The sequence below is a fragment of the Pan paniscus genome, chromosome 11 (assembly GCF_029289425.2).
Source record: "Pan paniscus chromosome 11, NHGRI_mPanPan1-v2.0_pri, whole genome shotgun sequence".
NCBI lineage: Eukaryota > Metazoa > Chordata > Mammalia > Primates > Hominidae > Pan > Pan paniscus.
The window spans coordinates 43,534,205-43,558,955 of record NC_073260.2 but is presented as its reverse complement, the minus strand read 5'-3'; the positions used below and the strand labels follow the sequence as shown (position 1 = coordinate 43,558,955).

The 24,751-nt window shown below is 35.1% G+C and overlaps 1 protein-coding gene across 5 annotated transcripts in view; it reads left to right on the top strand.

Moving 5' to 3' along the window:
- Positions 1–24,751, top strand: part of ERCC6L2 (ERCC excision repair 6 like 2) — a 186,428-nt gene that overhangs the window by 21,186 nt on the left and 140,491 nt on the right. For all 5 annotated transcript variants that reach the window (XR_004673385.3, XM_034967797.3, XM_003811162.7 and 2 more), the window contains exons 3-7: positions 1,113–1,235; positions 10,340–10,533; positions 18,930–19,091; positions 19,489–19,696; positions 24,438–24,578. Coding sequence is in view for 4 of the 5 variants with exons in the window: in XM_034967797.3 (XP_034823688.1) it covers positions 1,113–1,235; positions 10,340–10,533; positions 18,930–19,091; positions 19,489–19,696; positions 24,438–24,578 (828 nt within the window). In the remaining variant the exon portion in view is untranslated. The remainder of the gene's footprint in view (positions 1–1,112; positions 1,236–10,339; positions 10,534–18,929; positions 19,092–19,488; positions 19,697–24,437; positions 24,579–24,751) is intronic.

Sequence of the window (24,751 nt, the reverse complement as noted above, 5' to 3'; positions counted from 1 at the left end):
AGGTGATCTGTTGTTATTTCTTCTGGCTGCTTTTAACAAACATTTTGCTGTCTCAAGCATCTGCTTGTGGTTTTTTGTTAGTTTGTTTTTGGTTTTCATTTTGTTTTGGTTTTGGTTCTGGTTCTTAGAAGATGATCTTGAATCTGTGGCTTGATTTTTAAAATCAGTTAAGTTTTCAGCTTTTATTTCTTCAGATACTTCTGTATCATTTCTTTTCTTCTATCATTTGGGATTCAGATTATAGGTATCCACACCCTTGTTAAGTATACTTTTTTCTATAATTTTTCTAATTCTCACATAGTTTTTTGTTTTATATAGTTTTTCTTCTTATTTATTTTTGTAAGGTAATGATCAGTTATTTTCTTCCATATGGATACCTCATATACCTTTCTTCCCAATCTTTTAAAACAACCTTGCCAAAATTATTTTTTGCCATTTTTACAGATATTATTCAGAGAGGTTAACACCCTTGCCCAACTTCACAGAGCAGCCAAGCAATCAGAGCTAACATTTGAATCAAAGTCAAATCCATTTAGTATTTCTTGCTCTAATTTATTATATGAGGTTATGGTTCCTTTTTTCTGTTTTGCTCACTTGATTTTTGGAGATGAGCTGTTATTCAAAATGTTGCATACATTAATGAATTAGTCTGTCTTAAAATAACATTTTGCCATTTCACCTATATTTATTAGATAAATAGAAGTGTACAAATTTATGGGCCAAATATTATCCCCCTTAAGGAATTTATTTTCTACATGGAAACAAGAATGTATACAGTTTATTCTGATAGAGGATACGAAGAGATAGTTTCCATGGTTAGAAACAAATAAGAAGGTAGTGTCTTAAGTGATGGAATTAAGAAAGAATTCATTGGGTAGGTAGAAGTTATGAAAAGAAAAGATGGTAATGTGAGGATTTTTGTTTGTTTACAAGAGTGAAAAACAGTTTGTTATTACAAATAAAGAAAATCAGTACTAATATTTCATGTTCTATTTCCCCCAACAAATCTCTTTGTACATACTTTGTCACTAATTGAATAGTCATGTAAGCAGTGAAATTTTGTACGTCATGATACATTATACACAGTGATTGAAAAAGTCTTTTTTCCCCAGGTTATTTCATTTCTGGCTGCAGTTTTGCATAAAAAGGGAACTCGTGAAGATATTGAAAATAACATGCCAGAGTTTTTACTAAGAAGTATGAAAAAGGAACCCCTTTCTTCTACAGCAAAAAAGGTAAAATCTCTAGACAATGTATATTCTATTCATGATGCTGGTATTACAAAAGCATATAGAAATATTTAAATATCACACATTAAAATGTATTGGTATACATTTTAAAACCTAAGAATTTAAAGATGTTATTAAAATATTTGTTTTATAGGCCTAATTTTTGAAAGATTACCAATTTTATTCCCAAGTTAAATTTGATTGACTGTCATGGCAAAACAGAATTTCAGCTTGGTTTTGCTTTGAGGTTTTAATCTGTTGGTTGGCTGGATTTACATGATTTACTTAGGTTGATTTGTTAAACTTACAGAATGTATATGTAAAGTTAATTGAAACCTTCATTATATTGTTTTTTATTTATGTGAGAATGAAAAGGCGATAGTTACAGATATTGGTAACAAAAGTGCGTCATTGACTTATTTCAAGTTGCCTAGCTAATTGCATCCAAAAAATATGAAATAAGTTCTACCAATACAGGAAAGTTGGAATCAGAAAGACTAGGTAGGTCTGTGCTTATTTCTCTTTCTGCCCATACGACTGAATGCTATTCATATCCATACTTCAGTTTTCTCCTTCATAAATGTATGTTTATAAATATGTTATATATGATTCTTACAAAAAAGATTTCTAATAAAGCAATGAAATATAAAAAAGTATATTATACTTACATGTCTTTTAAAAAATATTCTCCTCAGCCTCCAGGAAACCAGATAAGAATAAAAATGAAGTGATTTTATGAAATCTTTTATTATATTTGGTAATGAGCTACTTACAGCAAGTTTTAAAACAGACTCTTTTATACAAGTCTTATGTACAAGATTGCTGAGAAGTCCAGGTTTACTCTTGTCTATCATAAAGACCATTTCGATGCAAACTTTTCAGAACTACTGGCTTAAGATATTATAATTGCTATCATTTTAAATTCTCTTAATTTTTCAGTAGAATAAATGCATCCTAAGTATCAGATTCAATGTGATCCTGAAGAGAGTAATGGTTCTTAATGTATTTTAAGTATTCAATAGCTCAAGTACTGTTTTTAGCTGTGGATTCAGTTGTTCCCTGGTTCTAAATGTCACCACAGAGCCTATATATATCTCTTTTATGCCACTGTGACAGCAGATAGAAGAGAGAACAAAAGAGGGAAAAGTAATATTTTAAATATATTAAAATACTTAAAGATATTTAAAATATTATAGAACAAGAATGGGCCAGGCACAGTGATTCATGCCTGTAATCCCAGTACTTTGGGAGGCCAAGGAAGGCGAATTGCTTGAGCCCAGGAGTTAAAGACCAGCTTGGGCAACATGTCAAAACCTCTTCCCTACTAAAAATACAGAAAATTAGTCAGGTGTGGTGGTGTGTGCCAGTAGTCCCAGGTACTTCAGAGGCTGAAGTGGGAGGATCACCTGAGCCTGGGGAGGTTGAGGCTGCGGTGAGCCATGTTTGCACCACTGCACTCCAGCCAGGGCAATAAAGTGAGACCCCTGTCTCAAAAAAGAACAAGAATGAAAGAAAAGAAAGTTAACAAAGATACTCATTTGATAATGTGGTAAAATATGCTTATAATAGTTACCTCAGTTGACTCCAGTTCCTCTCCTTCCTTCTTTCCTTTCTTTCTTTTTTTCTCTTTATATATATATATATGTGTGTGTGTGTGTGTGTGTATGTATGTATGCATATGCGATGTATCATATCACACACACACATATACAGTTGTCCCTTGGTATCCATGTGGGATTGGTCCCAGGACCTCTCTTGGGTACCAAAATGTGTGGATTCTCAAGTCCTTGATATAAAATAGTGTATTTGCATATAACCTGTTACCCTCCCATATACTTTAAATCATCTGTAGTTTACTTAGTGCAATGTAAAGTCTACATAAATAGCTTTTATATTGTATTGTTTAGGAAATAATGACAAGGTCTGCGTACATGTTTAGTGCAGATGGAATTTTTTAGTATTTCAATTTGTAGTTAGTTGAATCCACTGATATGAAACCCACAGATATGGAGGAACTGTAAATTCCTTGCTATAATGTACATTGCTATTTACCTTCTTCAGTTGATTTCTTTATTTATTTATTTTCAGTCTTTTTGTATTCTAATAAATTACCTTAAAGCTATAAGTGTTCCTTTGGGCCAGGCATGGTTGCTCACACCTGTAATCCCAGCACTTTGGGAGGCTGACGCGGGAGGATCGCCCAGGAGTTTGAGACCGGCCTGCGCACCATAAGAAGACCCTGTCTTTACAGAAAATAAAAAAATAAAACAATTAGCCAGGTGTGGTAGTGTATGTCTGTGGTCTCAGCTACTGGGGAGGCTGAGGTGAGAGAATCGCATGAGCCCAGGAGTTCTAGGCTGCAGTGAGCCGTGATCATGCCAATGCACTCCAGCCTGGGCAACAGAGAAGACCCTGTCTCAAAAAAAAAAAAGTTCCTTTGAGTACTCCTTTGTCTGTGTTCTATAGTTTTTAATATGTAGTTTTTTCATTAGTCTTTTCTAAATTATCTGTGGCCCTAGTTTTTATTCTCTTTTACCCAAGTACTATTTAAAAGAGAAATTAAAAAATTTCCAAGTGAATAGCTATTGTTGGGGCTCAGGATGATGGGAGGGCTGAACCCTTTTTGACAATTTCTAGTTTTGTTGCATCAGATAACAGCCTTGATATTTTTTTCTTTGTGATTACATCCATGGATCAGTTTTTATGCTTTGATGTTGTGCATTGTGTAGTCTCTGTTGTCTTAAAATGTTGCTTATATTGTGCATTCTTTGTAATCATGGTCACATGGTTTTATATATTTCTATTTAATCATGTTTGTTAATTGCGTTGTTAAAATGTTTAATAGTGTTATTTTCTTCTTGTCTGAGCAGTTGGATCTGGAAAGAAAAACGTTAAATTTTTTTATTTCTCTTTGTGTTCATACCAACTTTTGCTTAGCGTCTTCAGTTAATTCTTCAGAGGCCAGGTGTGGTGGCTTGTGCCTGTAGTCCCAGCTACTCAGGAGGCTGAGGTAGTAGGATCACTTGAGCTCAGGAGGTTGAGGCTGCAGTGAGCCATGATTGTGCCACTGCACTCCAGCTTGGGTGACAGAGTGGGACTCTGTCTCAGAAAAAAAAAAAAAAAATTCTTCAGTAAATTTTATGTGTTTGTATATTGCTCTCACACTTGATTATCCATAGGCTTATCTGCCTATGGAATTTTAAGTTCAAAATTTTCTTTTATAATGACAAAACATCTTCTGTCACTCCATATTGCAGATGAGAGTTCAATGTCAACCCGATTTTTTTCCTTGGAAAGGATTTTTTTTTTAATTGTTTGAAAGTATTAAGGACTTTTTTAATTGATGAAATTCGGAAGTTTCCATGAGCCCTAACACTCACCATAGAATTCTTCCAAATAAGTTTTGCTTTAGAAAATATATATACAGTGCTTTATGCAGGGAAAGTTGCATACTGATGCTAGAATCAGTTTCTTTGATGACTGGTGTAACTTTTCCTTCTTAAAATTACTTGGCCATTATTTTTCTTGACTTAGTCTTTCCAATTACCTTAGCTGTTTTGTTGAGTTTTGTTTTGCTTGTTGTTGTTTTTAGGTTCCTTCTAGGAAAAGTAAATTTTTTAGCGGGGGAGGGCAGGGGGAGTTTTTGCTTTCAGAGGTGTAGGGCGGATTGCTCAGTTCTTCAGGTGCGCCAGTTCTCATCTGCTCCTGCGCTGTTCTGACCTGCTGGTACTGCCCTTCCAGGCATTCTGCCACTATTATGGATTTATTATGTTTGTTCTTTTGTTTCATTGGCATCAATACAAACATGTGTTGAGTTAGTCATTTGAACTGGAATTTAGAGTTTTTAATGGCATCACCAGTGACATTCTACAGTATTTCCCAGAAGTAAATACAAACAAAAATTATAACTTTGAAAGTTTTAAAAGATAAATTTGTATTGGTTCATTTAAAACAATGTATGTTTTAAAAAGACAGTTTATGAAATGGAGAAGAAATCATTTCTTTTGTATTTATTATGCTAATGCCAGAATTACAATTGAATTCTGAAAAATTAATGTTGAAGCTTGTTGAAGAAAGCCCTTTAATGAACTGAATGTTACAAATTAAGGAGTGGTGGGTCTAAGGTATGTGTGTGTGATACGATACATCTCATATACATTTAAAAACTTTTCAAGTGTGAATAAATCATCTAAGAATGCATGAATGTTTTGTGCCAAGAATAAATTCTTAAAGGAAAAGACACAAGCTCTATACTTTAAACATTGATTTTTGGAATGGTTCTTTAGATGTAGGCTAAGTTTTGATTGAAATTCAATTTTTATGAATCATAATAAATTTATTATAAAATATTACTATCTTGCATGATGAAGCTTTAGAGATTCTAAGTAAAATTCATAATTAATGCAAAAGAGGAGGATTTTTGTAGCAATCACAATACCAGCATCGGAAGCAATTTCAATGACAATTTAACAAAAATATTTTATAATTATTTTATTTACTATACAGTATTTTTTTAGTTCTTCATATGTACCAAGAGGATTATGTTGCACATGATGCTACCGTGAGCATCCTTATGCACAACTTTTGCAATAATAACTGTAGGATAAATTCTTAGTACTGGAATTGGATAGCAGGTAGAGCTGGATTTAGGGGATTACTTTTTGATAACTGGAGTTAAATTACCCCATATCCCCACGAGTGATGTATAAGAATGTCTGTTTCCTCCTTTTCATTTGCACTAGGTATTAGCAAACATAAATTTATGACTACCTGAGAGATTTAAAATTTTTATCTTGCTTTGATTTACATTTCTTAATGAGTGAAGCTGTAGCATTTCAGATGTTTAAAAGCTATTTTTAAATCTAATTCTCGTTTTTAATCATAGTCCTTGATTAATAGTCCTTAACGATATATCCTGGAATCTAATTTTTTGTTCATTATGTATTTTGAAAATATTTCTTCCTCATGTAGAGTCAGCTTTGAATTATTTATTGATTTTTTAAAAATGTTTATGTGGTTACATGTATTGGTCTGTATAGTTTCTGGGTTTTATATTTGCCTAGAAAAGCCTTTTGTACTCTAAATTTATAAATACATTCATTCATGGTTCTTTTATAATATGTGTGATTTTATTTTATACCTTTATATCTTTGTTTCAGCTAGAATTTATTTTGCTGTAGGTGTCTAGTAATCCAATTTTATTTTCCTCAGTTGGTTAACCAGTTATCTTAATGTCATTTGTTGAGTAAGACTGCTTTTCCACAGTGATTTGAAGGGCCACTTTGGTGTAAAATTAAACTCATTTCTATTTCTAGACGTATTATTCTGTCCTAATTATTTGTTCATTTCTCTTCCAGTGCTAAACAGTTTTAGTTATTTTAGCTTTATAATGTAATTTATTATTTGGTAGTTACTCCTCAAGTTTTCTCAACTTATGAAAAATAAATTTTCTCAAATTTCTCCTCAAAACCTATTGATATATTAGTTGACGTTGTGTTGAATTTATAGTTAACTTTGCTTGTCATTTCCATTCTTATATTTCTTATTTACTTCTCTTTTTTAATTGCAAGAGTTGATATTTATTGATCTGGTTTGTAACTTTCTGTTTTGATAGAATATCAAGTTTTGGCATAATGCCAAACTTTAGTACTTCATATAGTACTTAGAAAATAGAAGATGTTCAATTGATGAATGAATTAATAATTGAAGCCATACATGTCAGTGCTAAGTTAGGACTAATAATGTATGTTCAGAGGACAGTGACAGTAGAGTTGAAACAAAGGTTTCACATGGGAAGAAGTGTGATATCAAAATGAAAAATAAATTATACCTTTACAGAAAAATTACAGAATGTAAAATTGGAATCTTTGCTAGAAAACTCAAAGTACTAAAAAAAAAGTTTTTGTATTTATCTCTACAATCTTAACTCTCTCAAAAATACCCAACATAGGTAATTAATTTATTTAATGCCAAAACTTGATATTCTGTCAAAAATTAGGCTGTTTTTATACAAAGGACTTGGAAGAGCCCCTGACTACAGTGGATTCTAAACTGAAATTTCTGTATATGAAATAACTGCAGCATACTGAAGGAAAAAATGATCAGCTATACACACAGTAGGGTGTAAATTAATTATGTTAGGTATTTTTGAGAGAGTTAAGGTTGTGGCGATAAATACAAGGCTTTTTTTAGACCTTTGAGTTTTCTAGCAGAGATTCCAATTTTATGTTCCGTAATTTTTCTGTAAAGGTATAATTTATTTTTCATTTTGATATCACACTTCTTTCCATGTGGAACCTTTGTTTCAACTCTACTGTAATCTCACTGTCCTCTGAACGTATATTATTATTCCGAACTTAGCATTGACATGTATGGTTTCATGTATTCATTCATCAATTGAATACCTTCTATTTTCTAGGTACTATATGAAGTACTGAAGTTAAGGTAAATAAAGTTACACATCTCAAGGACATAGACTTTTTGATTGAAGGTGCTAACAGGATATGTCATGGTAGTTAAGAGTTTTAGAATTAGGCAGACCTGGGTTCAAATACTTACTTTGCTACTTGATAGCAGTATGACCTTGAGTGTGTTACTTAATATCTCTGTACCTCAGTTTCCTCATCTGTGTTTCTGGGTAAAGTCCCTGAATTAATTTCTGTAAACTACTTCTAAAGGCCTTGGCACACAGTAAGTGCTCAATAATTGTTATGTTATTATTAATACTATTACTACTTCTGCCACAAAAATTGTCACATGTTAATCTTTGAGTATCTCATCACAGTCCACACTACATCATTCTTCTATGCCGTGGTTCCTGAGGAATCAAATTTGATAGAAAACTCCTTAATAATTGAGCAAGATTTATTGAAAGATATAAATAATTCAGTATTCTCTAGTTGCATTATTTAACCTAGCTTCTGTTAATTTTAATAATACGTAAGCAAATGAATTTTAATTTTATTTGTGTTAGTTTTATATTCAGGTTTATAAAATTGTATTTTAGCTTCAGAATAAGAATTATCACCCTTCCCCCATGTCTACAGCAATACCACTCTGAACACACCACATCTCGTCTGATCTTGGAAGCTAAGCAGGGTCGGACCTGGTTAGTACTTGGATTAGAGGAATAGCTCCCAGAGTTGCTTTGTGTGTAGTGACTTAGCAGTTGGACACTGCTTTCCATTTTATTATTTTGGCATCATTTGCTTAAAAAAGACTTATTAAATGAAATATTATTTATTGGATTGTAGGAAATGCTAAGTTCTTATGTACTTTCCCTGGACTCTGCATAATAGCATAACTCAGTTCTCTGACATCTTTCACTACCAAAATGAATTTTTGAACCATTATTTCACCTTTCATAATTTTGAAGACCAATGTTTGTAAGAAATATCAAGAATTATGTTGCCACCTTAATTTTTAAACATCTTCTGGAATCTTAGGGCTGATGCCAGGACTCTTTAGATTCATTGGCACCTTTGATGAATGGCCTCTCAAGTGGAAAACTACTAAGACTGCTCAGATGCACTTTGCACCTAGCATTGTCATCTCGTAATATACAAAAAAATCAAAGGGAGACACTGTAATTGGACTTAGTACTTGGAGGCCTAATTTCATATTTGAAAGTTAAAAATGGAAATCATAGGATTAACCTTCACCCAAAGGACGGACATACTTGAGATGAATCAAGTATAAGAAGTACTTACATATGCTTGATGATGGCTTGGGAAAAAGGAACTCTCACGTTCAGCATGTTGATTTTCTTTGTTTTCTTTCTCTTTCCAAAACACAGTCACAAATTTGACTTTTTAGAGTTGACAAATGGCCTAGGTTAAATGTTTCACAGAAAACAGAGCAGAATTTAGAGCAGTATTGTATTATTTCTTGGTTAAACTGAATTTTTTCAGTATGTTTAATTGGTTCATCTCTATCAAGTAGATCAAGTATAAAACTTTAGAAAATAATCGTACTGGTAACCCTATTAAACTTAACAGGATAGGAATAGTGGTAACAGGGAGAAATAAAAACATTAAAAAGTTAAAATGGTTGATGACAGCAGGATTCTGGGTTAGTACAGGAAAGGTACATGAATGTGAGGAATAACCAGAGAGTTATGTTGGTAATCCTCAGAGGGACTGATTTGGTAGGCATTATTAGGGCACAAGTCCCATTTACCTGAGTTTCAAGAGAGAACAGGAGGAGAGTTAAGCATTGATAACTCTTGAGGATCTTTGCTATAGGGAGAGTAGAGTAATGAGGTAATAGAGATAGATGTTGGGTTAAGGAAAAGAAGTTTTTAAAAATTTTTGTTTTTCGGATTTTTTTAACTCTGGGAAATATTCTAACATGCTTGTCCATAGGTGATGTGGTTCATTAAAATGGAAAAGTTAATCAGGTAGGGGAGATTGGGGGCAGTTTCTGCAGCATTGACTTTAGGTTGGCAAGAAGGAATGGGAGCCACTGTATGAGGGTTTTTTTTGGAGAAGAACATGAGCAGCGTGCGCATGGCAACAGGTAGGAGGGCAAAATATATGGAAATGAATATAGATAGGTTATTGATAGGATACTGAGAGAAGTTCATCCAGGAAGTTTTCTTCCGATTGCTTCAGTTTTCCAGTGAATTTTCCAGTTCTTTAACTGAGAGTATCTGAAAGAGGGGGAGAGGAAATGGGCTAGGAAAATGCAGAAGGAAAGAGAGCTCCAGGAGACCATATATTTCAAGAACACGTGGCCTGCTTGTGTATGTACATTACCCACTTGGCCTTTGAAGCTATTACTGGGATCCAGATTTTATTCTTTTCTCTCTTTTGGAAAGTTACTTCTCTCTCATTTCTCAGTGCCTTTTTGGTAGGGGGAAATAAAAAACACGTGTTTCTTTGAGCAAGGTTAGGTGTCTATCTTGTCCTGATAAAAAGCTAATTAAACAGCAAAGTATTTTTTGAGAATCTTCAATGTCCAGATATAGCTAATCACTCAGTTGTATTTATTGTTACTAACTAGATGTCAAAATTAAGGAAGAGGACTATTGATATTGATATTGTGGATTTCACTTTGGGATTCTTTTTCAGTTTTTAAAAAACAGCAAAATTTTTTTATTCTTGTTTTAGATGTTCTTAATAGTTGCTCCTCTTTCTGTCCTCTACAACTGGAAGGATGAATTGGACACCTGGGGATATTTCAGAGTCACTGTTTTACATGGAAACAGAAAAGATAATGAATTAATTCGTGTAAAGCAGAGGAAATGTGAAATTGCTCTAACAACTTATGAAACACTGCGCTTATGCCTGGATGAACTTAACAGGTAATGGGAATAATAGGAATAGGAATGATTGTATTAATAGTCTACTTACATCCCTTTATATTAAGAGTTTTTTTTTTTTTTTTTTTTTTTTTTTTTTTGAGACAGAGTCTTGCTTTTGTGTTTTTAGTAAAGACGGAGTTTCGCCACGTTGCCCAGGCTGGTCTCGAACTCCTGAGCTCAGGCAATCCACCCACCTCAGCCTTCCAAAGTGCTAGGATTGTAGGTGTGAGCCACCGTGCCCAGCCTATATTGTGATTTTTTAAAAGGAATAATGATTATTCCTTTGCTTGATTTAATTTCATTTTAGAATTATTGAAATATTTAGTTCATAATAACTTACTCTCTGAGAAGGAAAAACCTGCATCAGGTTTTCTAGAATTTCTTATTCTATTTCTTACATTGAATACAGGATACTTCTTCAAACACTGATTGTTAAAGAATGATAAGACTTGTCCTAAATCTCATGTACAGCCTTTTATGCAGACACTGCCTCTGAACTAGGTCAGTAATTTTCATGAATTATTTCAATTATGGGAGTCTGTTGTGAATATAGAGGGGCAAAAACTACACACACACACACACACAAACACACACACACACACACACACACACACACACACACCCACTGTAGCATAGAGTGTGAGGGAGAAGTGGCCAAGAGGTAAGACCAGTGAGATAAGCAGGGAAAAGATTATAGAGAGTATTGGAAGGTACTTTGAGGATTTTGGTCTTTATCCTGAGAGCAATAGAGTGCCCCCTACAGTGTTGTCAGCAGATTACCGATAGGATAAAAATGATCAGATTTGCACTTTGTAAATACCTTAGCTGCTGTGTGTGCTATAAAGGAGAGCCAAGCTGAATGGAGAAAGACCAATTAAGAGGCTTGTTATGTGCTGAATTGTGTCGCTTCTCCTCAACCCCCCTTCCACAATTTAAATGTTCAGGTCTCAACCCCAGCACCTCAGAATGTAACTGTATTTAGAGACAGGTCTCTTTGATTAAGTTTTAAAGAGGTGATTAAAACCGAGGCTGATTGGGTGGGGCCTGGGTCCAGTATGACTGGTATCCTTATAGGAAGAGAAAGAGACACCAAGGACACACACACACCACAGAGGAAGGGACTTGTGAGGACACAGCAAGAAGGCAGTCATCTGCAAGCCAAGGGGAGAGGCTTCAGGAGAAACCAAATTTGCTGACACCTTGCTCTTGAAATTCGAGCTTCCAGGATTGTAAGGAAATAAATTTTGGTTGTTTTAAGCCATCCAGTGTGTGGTATTTTATTTTGGTAGCCCTAGTAAACCAATACAAGGCTTTTATAGTAATGTGGTCACGGGACCATGGTAGTGAGGTCTGAAGTCTTCATAGTTGTTCCAGCAGTAGGCTGGGCGTTGGTAAAATCATTAGTTTCCATCTGCTTGTAGCCTAGATTTGTCTCTACAGGGATACAATTTATACCTTTTAGGTGAAGATTAAAGCATGGCATTAGAAACAGTTATCTAGTAAGTCTTTAAAATATTTAGACATTATAGTTATACTCAATTTGAACTACTGCTAATGAAGGAGTTAATGATATTCCCCCAAAGTCAACCGAAGTTTAGAAAATTGGTAATTTTTTTAAGGTGATACTTTCACATCAGCATTAAAATGATTTAGCATAGGATAAAAATGATGAACAATTGATAGTTGTCTAAAATTTTATGAGCACACAAAAAAGAGAGTAAAAAAATCACTAATTAGCTATGTGGCTTTGGGTAAATTAGCCCATCTGGAAAATGACAGAGGATGAATTAAATCAGTCTTTGTGAAAACTAGCCCCTCAAGCCCAGCTGGAGAGTTGTATTAAAATCAACTTTAATGAGAGTTAATTTGTGTAGAATAATTATGCCATTTCAGGAATACAATTTGATGAATCTTGACCAGGGATTGGTAAACTTTTTCTGTAAAGGGCCAGATAGTAAATATTTTAGGCTTTTGGGCCACATATAGTCTCGGTTGCATATTCTTTTTTATTCTTATGACCCTTTAAAATGTAAAAACTACTCTTAGCTTACTGACCATACAAAAGTGGCCACGGGCTGGATTTGGCCATGGACAGTAGTATACTGACTCCTAGTTTTGACAAATGAGTGCAATCACTATCCCAAACAAGGTAAAAACTATTTTTATCATCCCAGGACTTTTCTTTTACCTCTTTACAGTGGCTTTTCCTCAACCCTCACCTTGGGCAACTACTGATTTTAATTTCTGCCACTTATAGGTGAGTTTAAGCTATTACGGAGCATGTCAATGATATTATACAGGAAGCACCCTTTTGTGTGTGTCGCATCTTTTGTTCAGCATGTTTTTTGAGATTCATTCATGTTGAGGAGTGATTGTTCTTTCTTAATGTTGCATTGTATTCCATTTCATCAATATTCACATTTTGTTACCCATTCATTTGAGGATGGATTTTTGGGTTTTTCCAGTTTTGGATTATTATAGATAAAACTTCAAGGCATATTTGTATGTAAGCCTTTTTTGGACATATGTTTTCATTTCTCTTGGAGTAGAATTACTGTATTATATGGTTAACTGTAGGTTTAGCTTTAGAAGAAACTCCCAAACCATTTTCCACAGTGGTTTTACTCCAGCTAGCAATGTGTGAGAGTTCAGTTGCTTTGTATTCTCAGCAACGTTTGGTATTGTCAGTCTTTTTGTTTTAGCTGTTTTAGTAGGTGTGTAGTAGTATCTTGTAGTGTAATTTGCATTTTTCTGATTCATGTGCACTTGGAAAACAATGTTCTATAGTTATTGGATGTAGTGTTTATAAATATCAATAAGACTAGATTGGTTAAGATGTTGCTCAGGTGTTTTCTATCTTTGCTGATTTCCTTTTCGATTGGCTTACAGTATCTGAGAGAGGAGAGTTGAAATCTTCAGTTGTAATTGTAGATGTGTTTATTTCTCCTTTCACTTCTGTCAGCATTTAATTTAGTATTTTGAAGTTCTTTTATGAGGTGCACATGCATTTATGATTGTTATTTTTTCCTGATGAATTGATCCTTTTGTCTTTAAAAAATACACCTATTTATTTCTAATAATATCTCTTATCTTGATGTTTTATCTGATATGAGCATAGCCATATTGTGGTACATTTCAGTAGTTTGTTCCTTTTTATTGCCGATGGTACTATTATATAGCTATCCCATATTTTGTCCATTCACCAGTTGATGGACATTTGAATTGTTTCCAGTTTTTGACTGTATGACTAATGCTGCTGTCTTATGCTGAGTCTTATAGCTTACTGCATGTAAATAGCTTTTCCTGTTTTTATTGCAGTATATCTGTTCTTAATATTTGGAGTGAGTCTCCAAATATTGCTTTTTCATCCATTCGGATAATCTTTGCCTCTTATTTGGGTATTTAGACCATTCACTTTGAATATAATTATTGGTAAAATTGGATATGGAGCTACCATTTTTGTCAGGTCTGGGATTTAATTTTATAAATCAAACTTATAAGCTAATAAATTAGCCTGTTACTATTTCATGGATCCTGACAGAAGACTAATCTGAGGCATAGAGAGGTTAAATAATTTTTCTAGGCCTTCACAACTAAGTCAGTGGCAGACATGAGGACTGAACCTTGACCATCTAATGCCAGACCTCAGGTTTTGTTTTGTTTTCTTTTTGAGACAGAGCCTTGCTCTGTTGCCCAGGCTGGAGTGCAGTGGTGCTATCACAGCTCACTGTACCCTCAGTCTCCCACCTCAGCCTTCCAAGTAACTAGGACTACAGGCATGCGCCACCATGCCTGGAAAATGTTTTTGTTTTTTGTAGAGACAAAGTCTCCCTGTGTTGCCCAGGTTGATCTCAGACTTTTGGACTCAAGTGATCCTCCCACCTCGGCCTCCCAAAGTGCTGGGATTATAGGTGGGAGTCACCATGCCTGGCCAAACCTTAGGTTTTTAACCAATATACTGTACCACCCCAAAAGATGTTTTGCAATTAGATAAATGTAATAAATTCTTCTATCATAGCATCGGTCATATTTTAATTATTTCTTACCTGTCTGTCCCCTTAGACTGTAAGCTCTTTGGTGTAGGAAATTTTTATCTTTAATTTCTGTATCTCAGTACTTTTAGCACATAAGAGTTGCCAAATAAATGTTTTTTAGGTTACTTTTTTTCTGATTGTTATAAATATTGTTATAAATATTAAACAAGAATTCTGAAGTAGAATTATGTAACTATAAATCATATTTATAAGATTAGAGGAATGTTTATGATTTTATATTTATTTATTTAGTTGAATTTATTTGTTCAAATGCCTTTATTTTGTTTGTGTTTGGCAAATATTTAAAATAATTAATATTTTACCTGAGCAAATATTAAGTTGTTTTTGTGAGGATAGTGCTCTGTGCATTTATCACAGATACTCTGTGGAGGGGATGAACGTGCTATGAACTGAATGTGAGTGAGCTATAGTTTTTTTCTTATTGCTGTTATATTTTTTACTTCATTTCAGTTTTTATCAAAGTTAATTATGTATATGATTTAAAGAGCCAAACATGATAAAAGGCTTTTAGTGAAAAACTGCAGTTCACTGTCCGCCAATTACCTTTACCTCAACTCTTACTGATCTTCATAGTCTTTACTTCCTTATTGCTAAAGAACATGTTTATGCTGCAACTTTTCAATTTTTCTTTAGTTTTCAGCATCATCTATTGATTTCTTTTTAAGGAAAATTAGGATTTTTGCCCTTCTCTTGCCCGCTTTAGGATGACCTGGCCCATCTACTTTGTGCAGTGGGAGGATTCTTAAACAGACTATTGAGCATTTACATGACTCCAATTTCCAGAGGCATCTGGAGCCACCAATTCTTAACTTTTCAAGAATGTGTAAATAATATGAATTAGATTGCTTCTTGGCTTTTTCCACTATTGGCATAGGACACTAGTCTCTGCTTTTGTCAGCCATCTTGTCCATGTTCTTTTTAGCTTCTAGAATTTTTGCTATTTTTCTCCCGTCTTTGTTCTTGAGGCTTCTAGCTTTTTTCAGCTTTATATTAAGAAAATGATGAAACCTATAGAAAAGTTAAAATAACAGTACATGAGCATCTGGATTCCAACAATTGTGTGTGTGTGTGTATGTATGTATATACATTCAAATGTTGGCAAAATGTAAGTTAATGTATGTAAATGTGTGTGTCTATGTCTATGTCTTTGTGTACGGTGGTGGTAATGAGTCATTTCAGCAAGTTGCATAAAACATGACATCCTTATCCCTAAGTATTTTAGCATGGATTTCCTAAAACTAATGATACTTCTTGTCATACCACATTATCATTGTCACACACAAGAATATTAATAGCAATTAAAATTTCCTCATTCTCAAAACATCTTTAATATCTTATGTTTATAAAGCAGGATTCAATAAAGGTTCAGGTGATGAATTTGGTTGTCTGTTTATTCTTCTAATCTACATCATTTTTCCAACTTGTATTTTTTAATTATATGACTTTTTGAGAGGACCAGGCCAGTTAGTTGTTTTAGGATATCTCACATATTAGATTTGTCTGATTACTTTCTCAAGATGTATTCATCTGTCATCTGTATTTTAGTAAAGTGGTTTTGGCCCAAAGGCTTAAATAGATTCAGATTAAACATTTTTGGCAAGAATGCTTCATAAATGATGCTGTGGACTTCATATTGCATCACTTCAGGAAGTACCTAATGTCAGGTTGTTTCACTGTCAGTGATGCCAAGTTTGTCCCACAGGTTAAGAAGGTTACCATCATCAGATCTCTCCATTGTAAAGATATGTTTCTCCCTTTGTAATGATCAAATAATCTGTGGAGTGATACTTTGCCACCATTTAAATATTCTGGTATCCCTCAATCCTTTTACTTAGTAGTATTAGCACATACAAATTGTTCTTGTCTGAATCAGTTACTTTATTATGTTTGGCAAAATAATATTTTTCTAATTTTATTATTTCTTTTCTACACATTAATTACCGGTATTCTCCTGTAAAGGAAAGCTTTCTCCATTAATTAGGAATTAACCACAATTTTGACTTTAAAAAAGCAAGGTGAATGCTCGATTCTTTTTCTTTAATGACCAATTTTTGGAGTAAGAAGTTAGCATAATGGTCATCTACAATGGTGGCAAAGTTTCTTACACCCTTCGCTTGCTTGCCCGCTTGCTTGCCCGCTTGCTTGCTTTCTCTCTTTCTCTCTTTCTTTCTTTCTGAATATTGCTATGGACTTGAGGATTATTGAAGTATATTTGACATAAAACGTACCCTTGTAAGTTAGAATGATTTTTAGTGAATTTTAAAAGTTGTGCTATTACCACAATCTAGTTGTAGAACATTTCCATCACCTCAGAAAGTTATTTGTCTATAGTCAGTCCCTGCTTCCATCTCCAGTCCCTGGCAACTACTGATCTGCTTTCTCTTTCTATAGATTTGCCTTAACTGGGTATTTCATATAAATGGAGCCATTCATTATAAAGTCTTTGGTGTCTGGCTTCTTTCACTTAACATAATGTTTTTGAAGTTCATCCATATTGTAGCACATTTCAGTAGTTTGTTCCTTTTTATTGCTGAATGGTACTATTATACAGCTATCCTGTTATTTTGTCCATTCACCAGTGATGGACATTTAATTGTTCCTAGTTTATGGCTATACAAATTTGCTGCTGTGAACATTCACATACAAGTCTTTGCACCTAAGTTTTCATTTTTCTTGGATAGATACCTAGGAATGGAATTGTGAGGTCTTATGCTAAGTATATGTTTAACTTTTTAAGAAACCGCCAGCTGTTTTACAACAGTCGCTGTGCTTTTCCAAAAGCAGTGTATGAGGATTCTAGTTTCTCCACATCCTTACCAATACTTGATATTGTTAATCATTTTTATCATAGCCATTCTAGTGGGTGTGTTGTGGTATTTCACGTTTTAATTTGCAGTTCTCTAATTAATGATGCTGAGAATTTTTTAATGTGCTTATTTGACATCTATATCTTCAAATAGACATTTGGTGTCTGTTAGAATCTTTTGCTCATGTTTTAATTGGGTTGTTTTAAATTTTGTTGAGTTATATTTTTTTTTTTTGAGATGGAGTCTTGCTGTGTCACCAGGCTAGAGTGCAGTGGCGCAATCTGGGCTCACTGCAACCTCTGACTCCCTGGTTCAAGTGATTCTCCTGCCTCAGCCTCCTGAGTAGCCGGGACTACAGGCACACGCCACCGCGCCCAGCTAATTTTTGTATTTTTAGTAGAGACAAGATTTCACCATGTTGGCCAGGATGGTCTTGATCTTCTGACCTCGTGATCCACCCGCCTCAGCCTCCCAAAGTGCTGGGATTACAAGCATGAGCCACTGTGCCTGGCTGAGTTGTAATAATTCTTTATATATTCTGTATACAAGTCCTGTATCAGATTATGATTTGCAAATATTTTTGCCTAGTCTGTAGCATGTCTTTTTATTTTCTTAATGGTGTCATTGGAAGAGCAAAAGTTTTTAACTTTGATGAAGTCCAACTTATCACACTATTTTTAATTGACTATAAGTTTTGTGTCATATCTAAGAAATACGTGCCTAATCCAGAGTCACAAATTTTTTTTCCCATTTTTTAAAAGTTTGAGTTCATATTTAGGTCTGTGATCTGTTTTTAGTTAATTTTCATGTGTGGTGTGAAGTAAGTGTTTAAATTCATTTTTTTCATAGAACTCCTGGATTTTTGTTTATTCAATATTTTCAATTGTAGTCAATATTTGTAACAATGCTCAAATATTCCAATTAGGCTGGCGTCTCTATTCTTTGGACATATTCGCATTTGTCTTTAGATACATCTGTGCTTTTCGGCTGTTCAGTGTTTCCCCCAACATATGCCTGAAATCAGCTGTTTCTCCATTCTTCTGTGAGGCTCTCATTCCTTTCAGTAAAGAGACCACTATGGGTGCTCATTGCTACTGGGGTAACAATCAACTCTAAACTTTCTTAGTGGACAGGGCTATGGAATACAGCTTTTAAAAATCATGAGTTTATATTGATATTTTTCATTCAGAAAAATATTGCAATAAAACATTGCAAGTTTTATTTCTTTTATATTTGTTTTTCTGGTTTGTTACTTTAAAAAATTCCTTGTCATTTCAGTGATGTTTAAATGAAATTTTTCTTTTTACCATCCTTAAAGAATGTCTATACCCTTTCTTTTCTACGCATTTTATTTTTGTCGACTGTCCAAGGGTGTGACCATTTAACTAAGTGGGTAAGAATCCAATGGAGTCATCAAAGAGTAAAAAGGAAAAAATAATTCCAAAACTTTGATAGAGAAAGCTACTGTCTAAAATTGGAAGGACTAAGAAAGGAAGTTTTCTCAACCTCACCCTTCTTTTTTCTTACTTTATAGTTTGGAATGGTCAGCTGTCATTGTGGATGAAGCTCATAGAATCAAGAATCCAAAAGCTAGAGTAACAGAAGTTATGAAAGCTTTGAAATGTAATGTCCGCATTGGCCTCACTGGAACCATCCTTCAGAATAACATGAAGGAACTGTGGTGTGTTATGGACTGGTGAGGGAAAACACTTTTTAAAAAATTGTTTAATAGTTCTTCAGCTGAATACTGTCTTGTTTGCTAATCATTAGTTTCCAAACAAACGAAACAGTCATTTGTCTGGTTTTAGATGTGTTTGATCCCAGATGTGGTATACAGAGTAGAGAGTCCCATGAAAACCTATCTTTATATATATTACTCTTGGTCCCTGAAGTAAATATACATGTTCACTGCCAGTTTCATCCTCATATCATAGTTAGAACCTGAAACTGTCGTAAAGAAAGAGCATTCTGTTTTCTTGGCTTTTGTTTTTGTTACCATTGATAATCAAGTAATGTAGTATATCTCTTAGAAGCAAGAAGTTAGTGTTTTTAGATAATAAAGCCCTTACATTTTTCTTATTGTCTTTATAAAGGGCTGTGCCAGGCCTTTTAGGGAGTGGGACCTACTTCAAGAAGCAGTTTTCTGACCCAGTAGAACATGGTCAGAGACACACGGCAACAAAGAGAGAACTAGCCACTGGCCGAAAGGCCATGCAAAGACTTGCCAAAAAGATGTCTGGCTGGTTTCTCAGGCGCACCAAGACTCTTATCAAGGATCAGTTGCCTAAGAAGGAAGACCGGGTAAGAACCGCATTTGTATATATTATTAATTTGTGGTCATATTTTTTTTTTCCTTTTTAAGAAAAAGTCTGTCTCCTGTGGCATTTTGTAAATACAGTTTTTTGCCCTTTATTCTGTATGGAAAAGAATTGTTACGCGCAGAATTTCAGAAACCATTGATTGAGCTCAGTTGTTTTCCTTACTGACTTTATTAACCTGTTAGCTAACAGGTTTATTATTAGTATACATTAAACTCACTTCTCATCAAAACCTTTTTTTTTTTTTTTTTTTTTGAGACAGAGTCGGGCTCTGTCACCCAGGCTGGAGTGCAGTGGCGCGATCTTGGCTCACTGCAACCTCCGCCTCCCAAGTTCAAGCGATTCTGCAGCCTCAGCCTCCCGAGTAACTGGGATTACATATGTGCACCACCACGCCTGGCTAATTTTTTTGTATTTTTAGTAGAGACAGGGTTTCGCCATGTTGTCTAGGCTGGTTTCGAACTCCTGACCTCAGGTAATCCACCTGCCTCGGTCTCCCAAAGTACTGGAATTACAGGCGTGAGCCACCGTGCCTGGCCTCATCAAAACTTTTGATGCAGTTTTTCCCCAGTAAAGAAGGAAGAGCTTCTCTCTGCAGTGTGTTTTCTGTTCACACGTTGTCCTTCCTATACTGTGTACTATCCACCACACAGTGTATTCTTTGGTACCTTAATTCTAGCTGTAGGACCAAAGTGGTTAAGAGCTTTTTAAAAAATATATAGGTTTGTTTCTTGTAGAATGCTATTTGCAGTTACACAACTAACCTAACTTTTAGAATTTGTAGGAAAACTACATTGTTAAATTGTTTAAGAAAATATGAGGAGTGGACTTCAAGAGGATTTTTAAAAAATATAGTAGTCTTCTTTTATAGTTCTTCATCTTGTGTTTCTTCTAGCTTGGGCAATGGAATAAAGGTTCTGTAGATTACTATGGAACTAAACCTAATTAATGTTGTCCCAAATAAGGGCAATCCTATGAAATGCCCTCTAATTTTAGTGTATCCTCTTGATTGTTTCTTTAAAAAGATAGATTTGAAAGGAAAATACGATATTGATATGCAAGTTGGGGAAATAGATACATCTGACTTTTGATATTTATCTAAAGCAAATATTGTTACTAAATTGAGATACTTCATGAACTCTCACTTTTAAAAATGTTTTATGCAACTTCATATATGTGATTTAGCTATCTGTCTAGGAGGAACAGTACAAAAGTATAAGAAAAGAATTGTTCATAGAGGTTTAGAGCTTGGGCTCTGAAATCAAATACTATTTGATTAGAGTATTTGTGACTTGGAGCACCTCTGCTTAGAGTTTTGTGACTTGGAGCAATTTGTGAGGCCCTGGAACCTGGGTTTCTTCCTCTGTTAAATGGTAGTGATGATAATAGCGCCTGCCTCACATGGTTACTCTGAAATGCATGACACGTAAGAAATATTGAGTAATTGGTACTATGTTTAATAATAATAAATAATTCAAGATACCTTCGTACTTCAATCATTGACCACCAACTTCTATATTCTCTTTTTTTCTTATATGTACTTTTATATTTAAGGTTGGGGTCAGGCTGTACTAAATATTTTATATAAACATTTTTTAAAAATCTAGCATTGGGAGGGGGCAGGCTGGATGTGTGCTGCCATGCATCCTTCTTCAGTCTGGTTTGGGTCTTTAAAAAATAAAAGATAAAAATAGCTTCCAAAAGAGTTGTGGTCATCCTGGCTAAAGGAGCAGAGGAAATGGAGGCAGTCAGCCCTGTAGACATGATGAGACAAGCTGAGATTAAGGTCACCATTGCAGGTCTGGCTGGAAAAGACCCAGTACAGTGTAGCTGTGATGTTGTTATTTGTCCTGATGTCAGTCTTGAAGATGCAAAAAAGAGGGACCAAATGACACAATGTTTCTAACAGGAGGTAATCTGGGTGCACAGATTTTATTTGAGTCCGCTGCCTTGAGAGAGATACTGAAGGAACAAGAAAACGAGAAGGGCCTCATAGCTACCATTTATGTAGGTCCTGCAGGTCTGTTGGCTCATGAAATAGGTTTTGGAAGTAAAGTTGCAACATACCTACTTGCTAAAGACAAAATGATGAATGGAAGTCATTACAGCTACTCTGAGAATTGTGTGGAAAAGGACTGCCTGATTTTTACAAGTCGGGGGGCCTAGGACTGGCTTCGTGTCTACTCTTGGGATTGTTGAGGCCTAAGAGCCAAAGAGGTGGTGGCTCAAGTGAAGGCTCGACTTGTTCTTAAAGACTAGAGCAGAAAAATGTGACCATCAGTTAGAGAAATAAGCCATTTGGAATCCATTCTCATTGTGTTTTTTAAAAACAGAAAAATGGTAGGTTAATATGCTCAGAAGCCATCATCAGTCCTGCTGTTGTGAAGTAACAACTACACAGAGATTTCTCAACCTACAAATTGTGTCTATTTTTTTTTTTAAGACGGAGTCTCACTCTGTCACCCAGGCTGGAGTGCAGTGGCATGATCTTGGCTCACTGCAAGCTCCGCCTCCCTGGGTTCAAGCGATTATTCTGCCTCAGCCTCCCAAGTAGCTGGGACTACAGGCACACGCCACCATGCCCGGTTAATTTTTGTATTTGTAGTAGAGACAGGGTTTCACCATCTTGGCCAGGCTGGTCTTGAACTCGTGACCTCGTGATCTGCCCGCCTCCCAAAGTGCTTGGATTACAGGCGTGAGCCTCCACGCCCGGCCTGTGTCTACATTTCTGAGCCTGTTTACAGAATAAACACGGCATTTAGGAAAAAAAAATTAGCATTGTTTTATAGAGACATTACTGTATTTGCTTGTATGCACCTTTGCCTGTTTATTGCCAATAATCTGTTGTAGTGATATAAGCATATAAATATTTACAAATATTTATATGTTTCTATTTTACAAATAAAAAAATGTCACTGCTTTGTCCCTGAAGTCAGGAAGTGCCTTGCCAGTAAAGGACTACCTTTTAAAGTTCTTTTGATATTGGATAATCCTTGTGGCCACCCAGAACCCCATGAGTTCAACATCAAAGGCGTCAAAGTGGTCCACTTGCCCCCAAACACAACATGTCTAATTCAGCTTCTAGATCAGAGGGTCATAAGGACCTTTAAGGCTCATTACACCTGGTTCTCTATGGAAAGGATTGTCAATGCTGTGGAGAAGAACCCTGATAGAACATCATGAATGTCTGGAAGGATTACACCATTTGAAGATACCGTCGTTGTTATAGAAAAAGCCATGAAAGCCATCATTCCTGGAATAGTAAATTCCTGCTGGAGAAAACTGTGTCCAGATGTGCATGACTTCACAGGATTTACAACAGAGCCAATCAAATAAATCATGAGAGGCAAAAAAGGTGAAGGGTTTCAAGAGACGGATCTTGGAGAAATTCAAGAGCTAATTTAAAGAAATTCAGGACACCACACCAGAGGAATTAATTGAAGATGACTTGATGCAGATAAGTGCTTTCAAACCAGTGCCAGACGATGAGGAACAAGACGCAGAAAAAGCAGTGCCAGAAAACAAATTGACATTAAATAATGTGGCAGAGGGATTCTGATTATTTGAGACTGCTTTTGACTTCTTTTATGACATGGACCCTTCTATGATATGGGCACTGAAACTAAAGCAAATGGTGGAAGAAGGACTGGCACCATATAGAAACATTTTTTTAGAGAAATGAAAAGCAGAAATGTCAGACAGAAATTACGACATGTTTCTGTAAAGTTACACCAAGTGTGCCTGCCTCTCCTGCCTCCCTTGACTTCCTTTTCACTTCCTTCACCTCTTCTTTTCTGCCACCCATGAGAAAACAAGACCAACCTCTCCTCTTCCTTATTCTCCTCAGCCTACTCAATATGAAGCCCTTTATGATGACCTACTTCCACTTAATGAACAGTAAAGATATTTTCACTTTTTTGTGATTTTAATAACATTTTCTTTTTTTCTAGTTTTATCGTAAGAATATAATATATAATAGATACACAAAGTAGTGTTTCTCAACTATTTATACTGTTGTTAAGGCTTCCAGTCAACAGTAGGCTATTAGTAGTTATGTTTTTGGGGAGTCAGAAGTTATACATGGACTTTTGACTGTGTGGGGAGTTAGCACCCTAGCGCCATCCATGTTCAAGAGTCAACTGTGTAAGGAACATCATTTGTTTGTTCATATTATGATTTCTTTTAATTAAAAAAAATCTATGAGGTTTATTTGAAAGTGAAATTATACTTTATATTATCCAGGGTGGGGTGGAGAGCAAAGAATATAAGACAGTCAGTAGAAATCATCATAATGATGTAAATAGAGGGAAAAATTAGTTTATAGCAATTTTCACTATTTTTTTTGAGACAGAGTCTCGCTCTGTTGCCCAGGCTGTAGTGCAGTGGTGTGATCTCAGCTCACTGCAACCTCTGACTCCTTGGTTCAAGCGATTCTCCTGCCTCAGCCTCCTGAGTAGCTGGGACTACAGGCGCGTGGCACCACGCCCAGCTAATTTTTGTATTTTTAGTAGAGATGAGGTTTCACCATGTTGGCCAGGATGGTCTTTATCTCTTGACCTTGTGATCCGCCCTCCTTGGCTTCCCAAAGTATCGGGATTACAGGCGTGAGCCTCTGCGCCCGGCCAATTTTCACTGTTATAATCTATGAAATCAGATGTAGATTATGATTTTTATTATTGTTATAAACAAAATACTAATAACTACCTTGTATTTTATCTTGGCAGATGGTGTATTGTTCTTTGACAGATTTCCAGAAAGCTGTCTATCAAACAGTGTTAGAAACAGAGGACGTGACTTTGATACTTCAATCTTCTGAGCCTTGTACCTGTAGGAGTGGCCGAAAAAGGAGAAATTGTTGTTATAAGGCAAGCATTTCAATATATCTTTATAATCATGCTTTTGATTACATAGTACTCTCTTCTAGTGTAAAAGAAAGTAGCAGATGATAAAATACCTTTTCCTCAGACAGTTCTTTAAAGCTGTGTCTTAAAAAATAGTTTTCAAAAATATTTTACAATATCAAATAGTAATCACATAT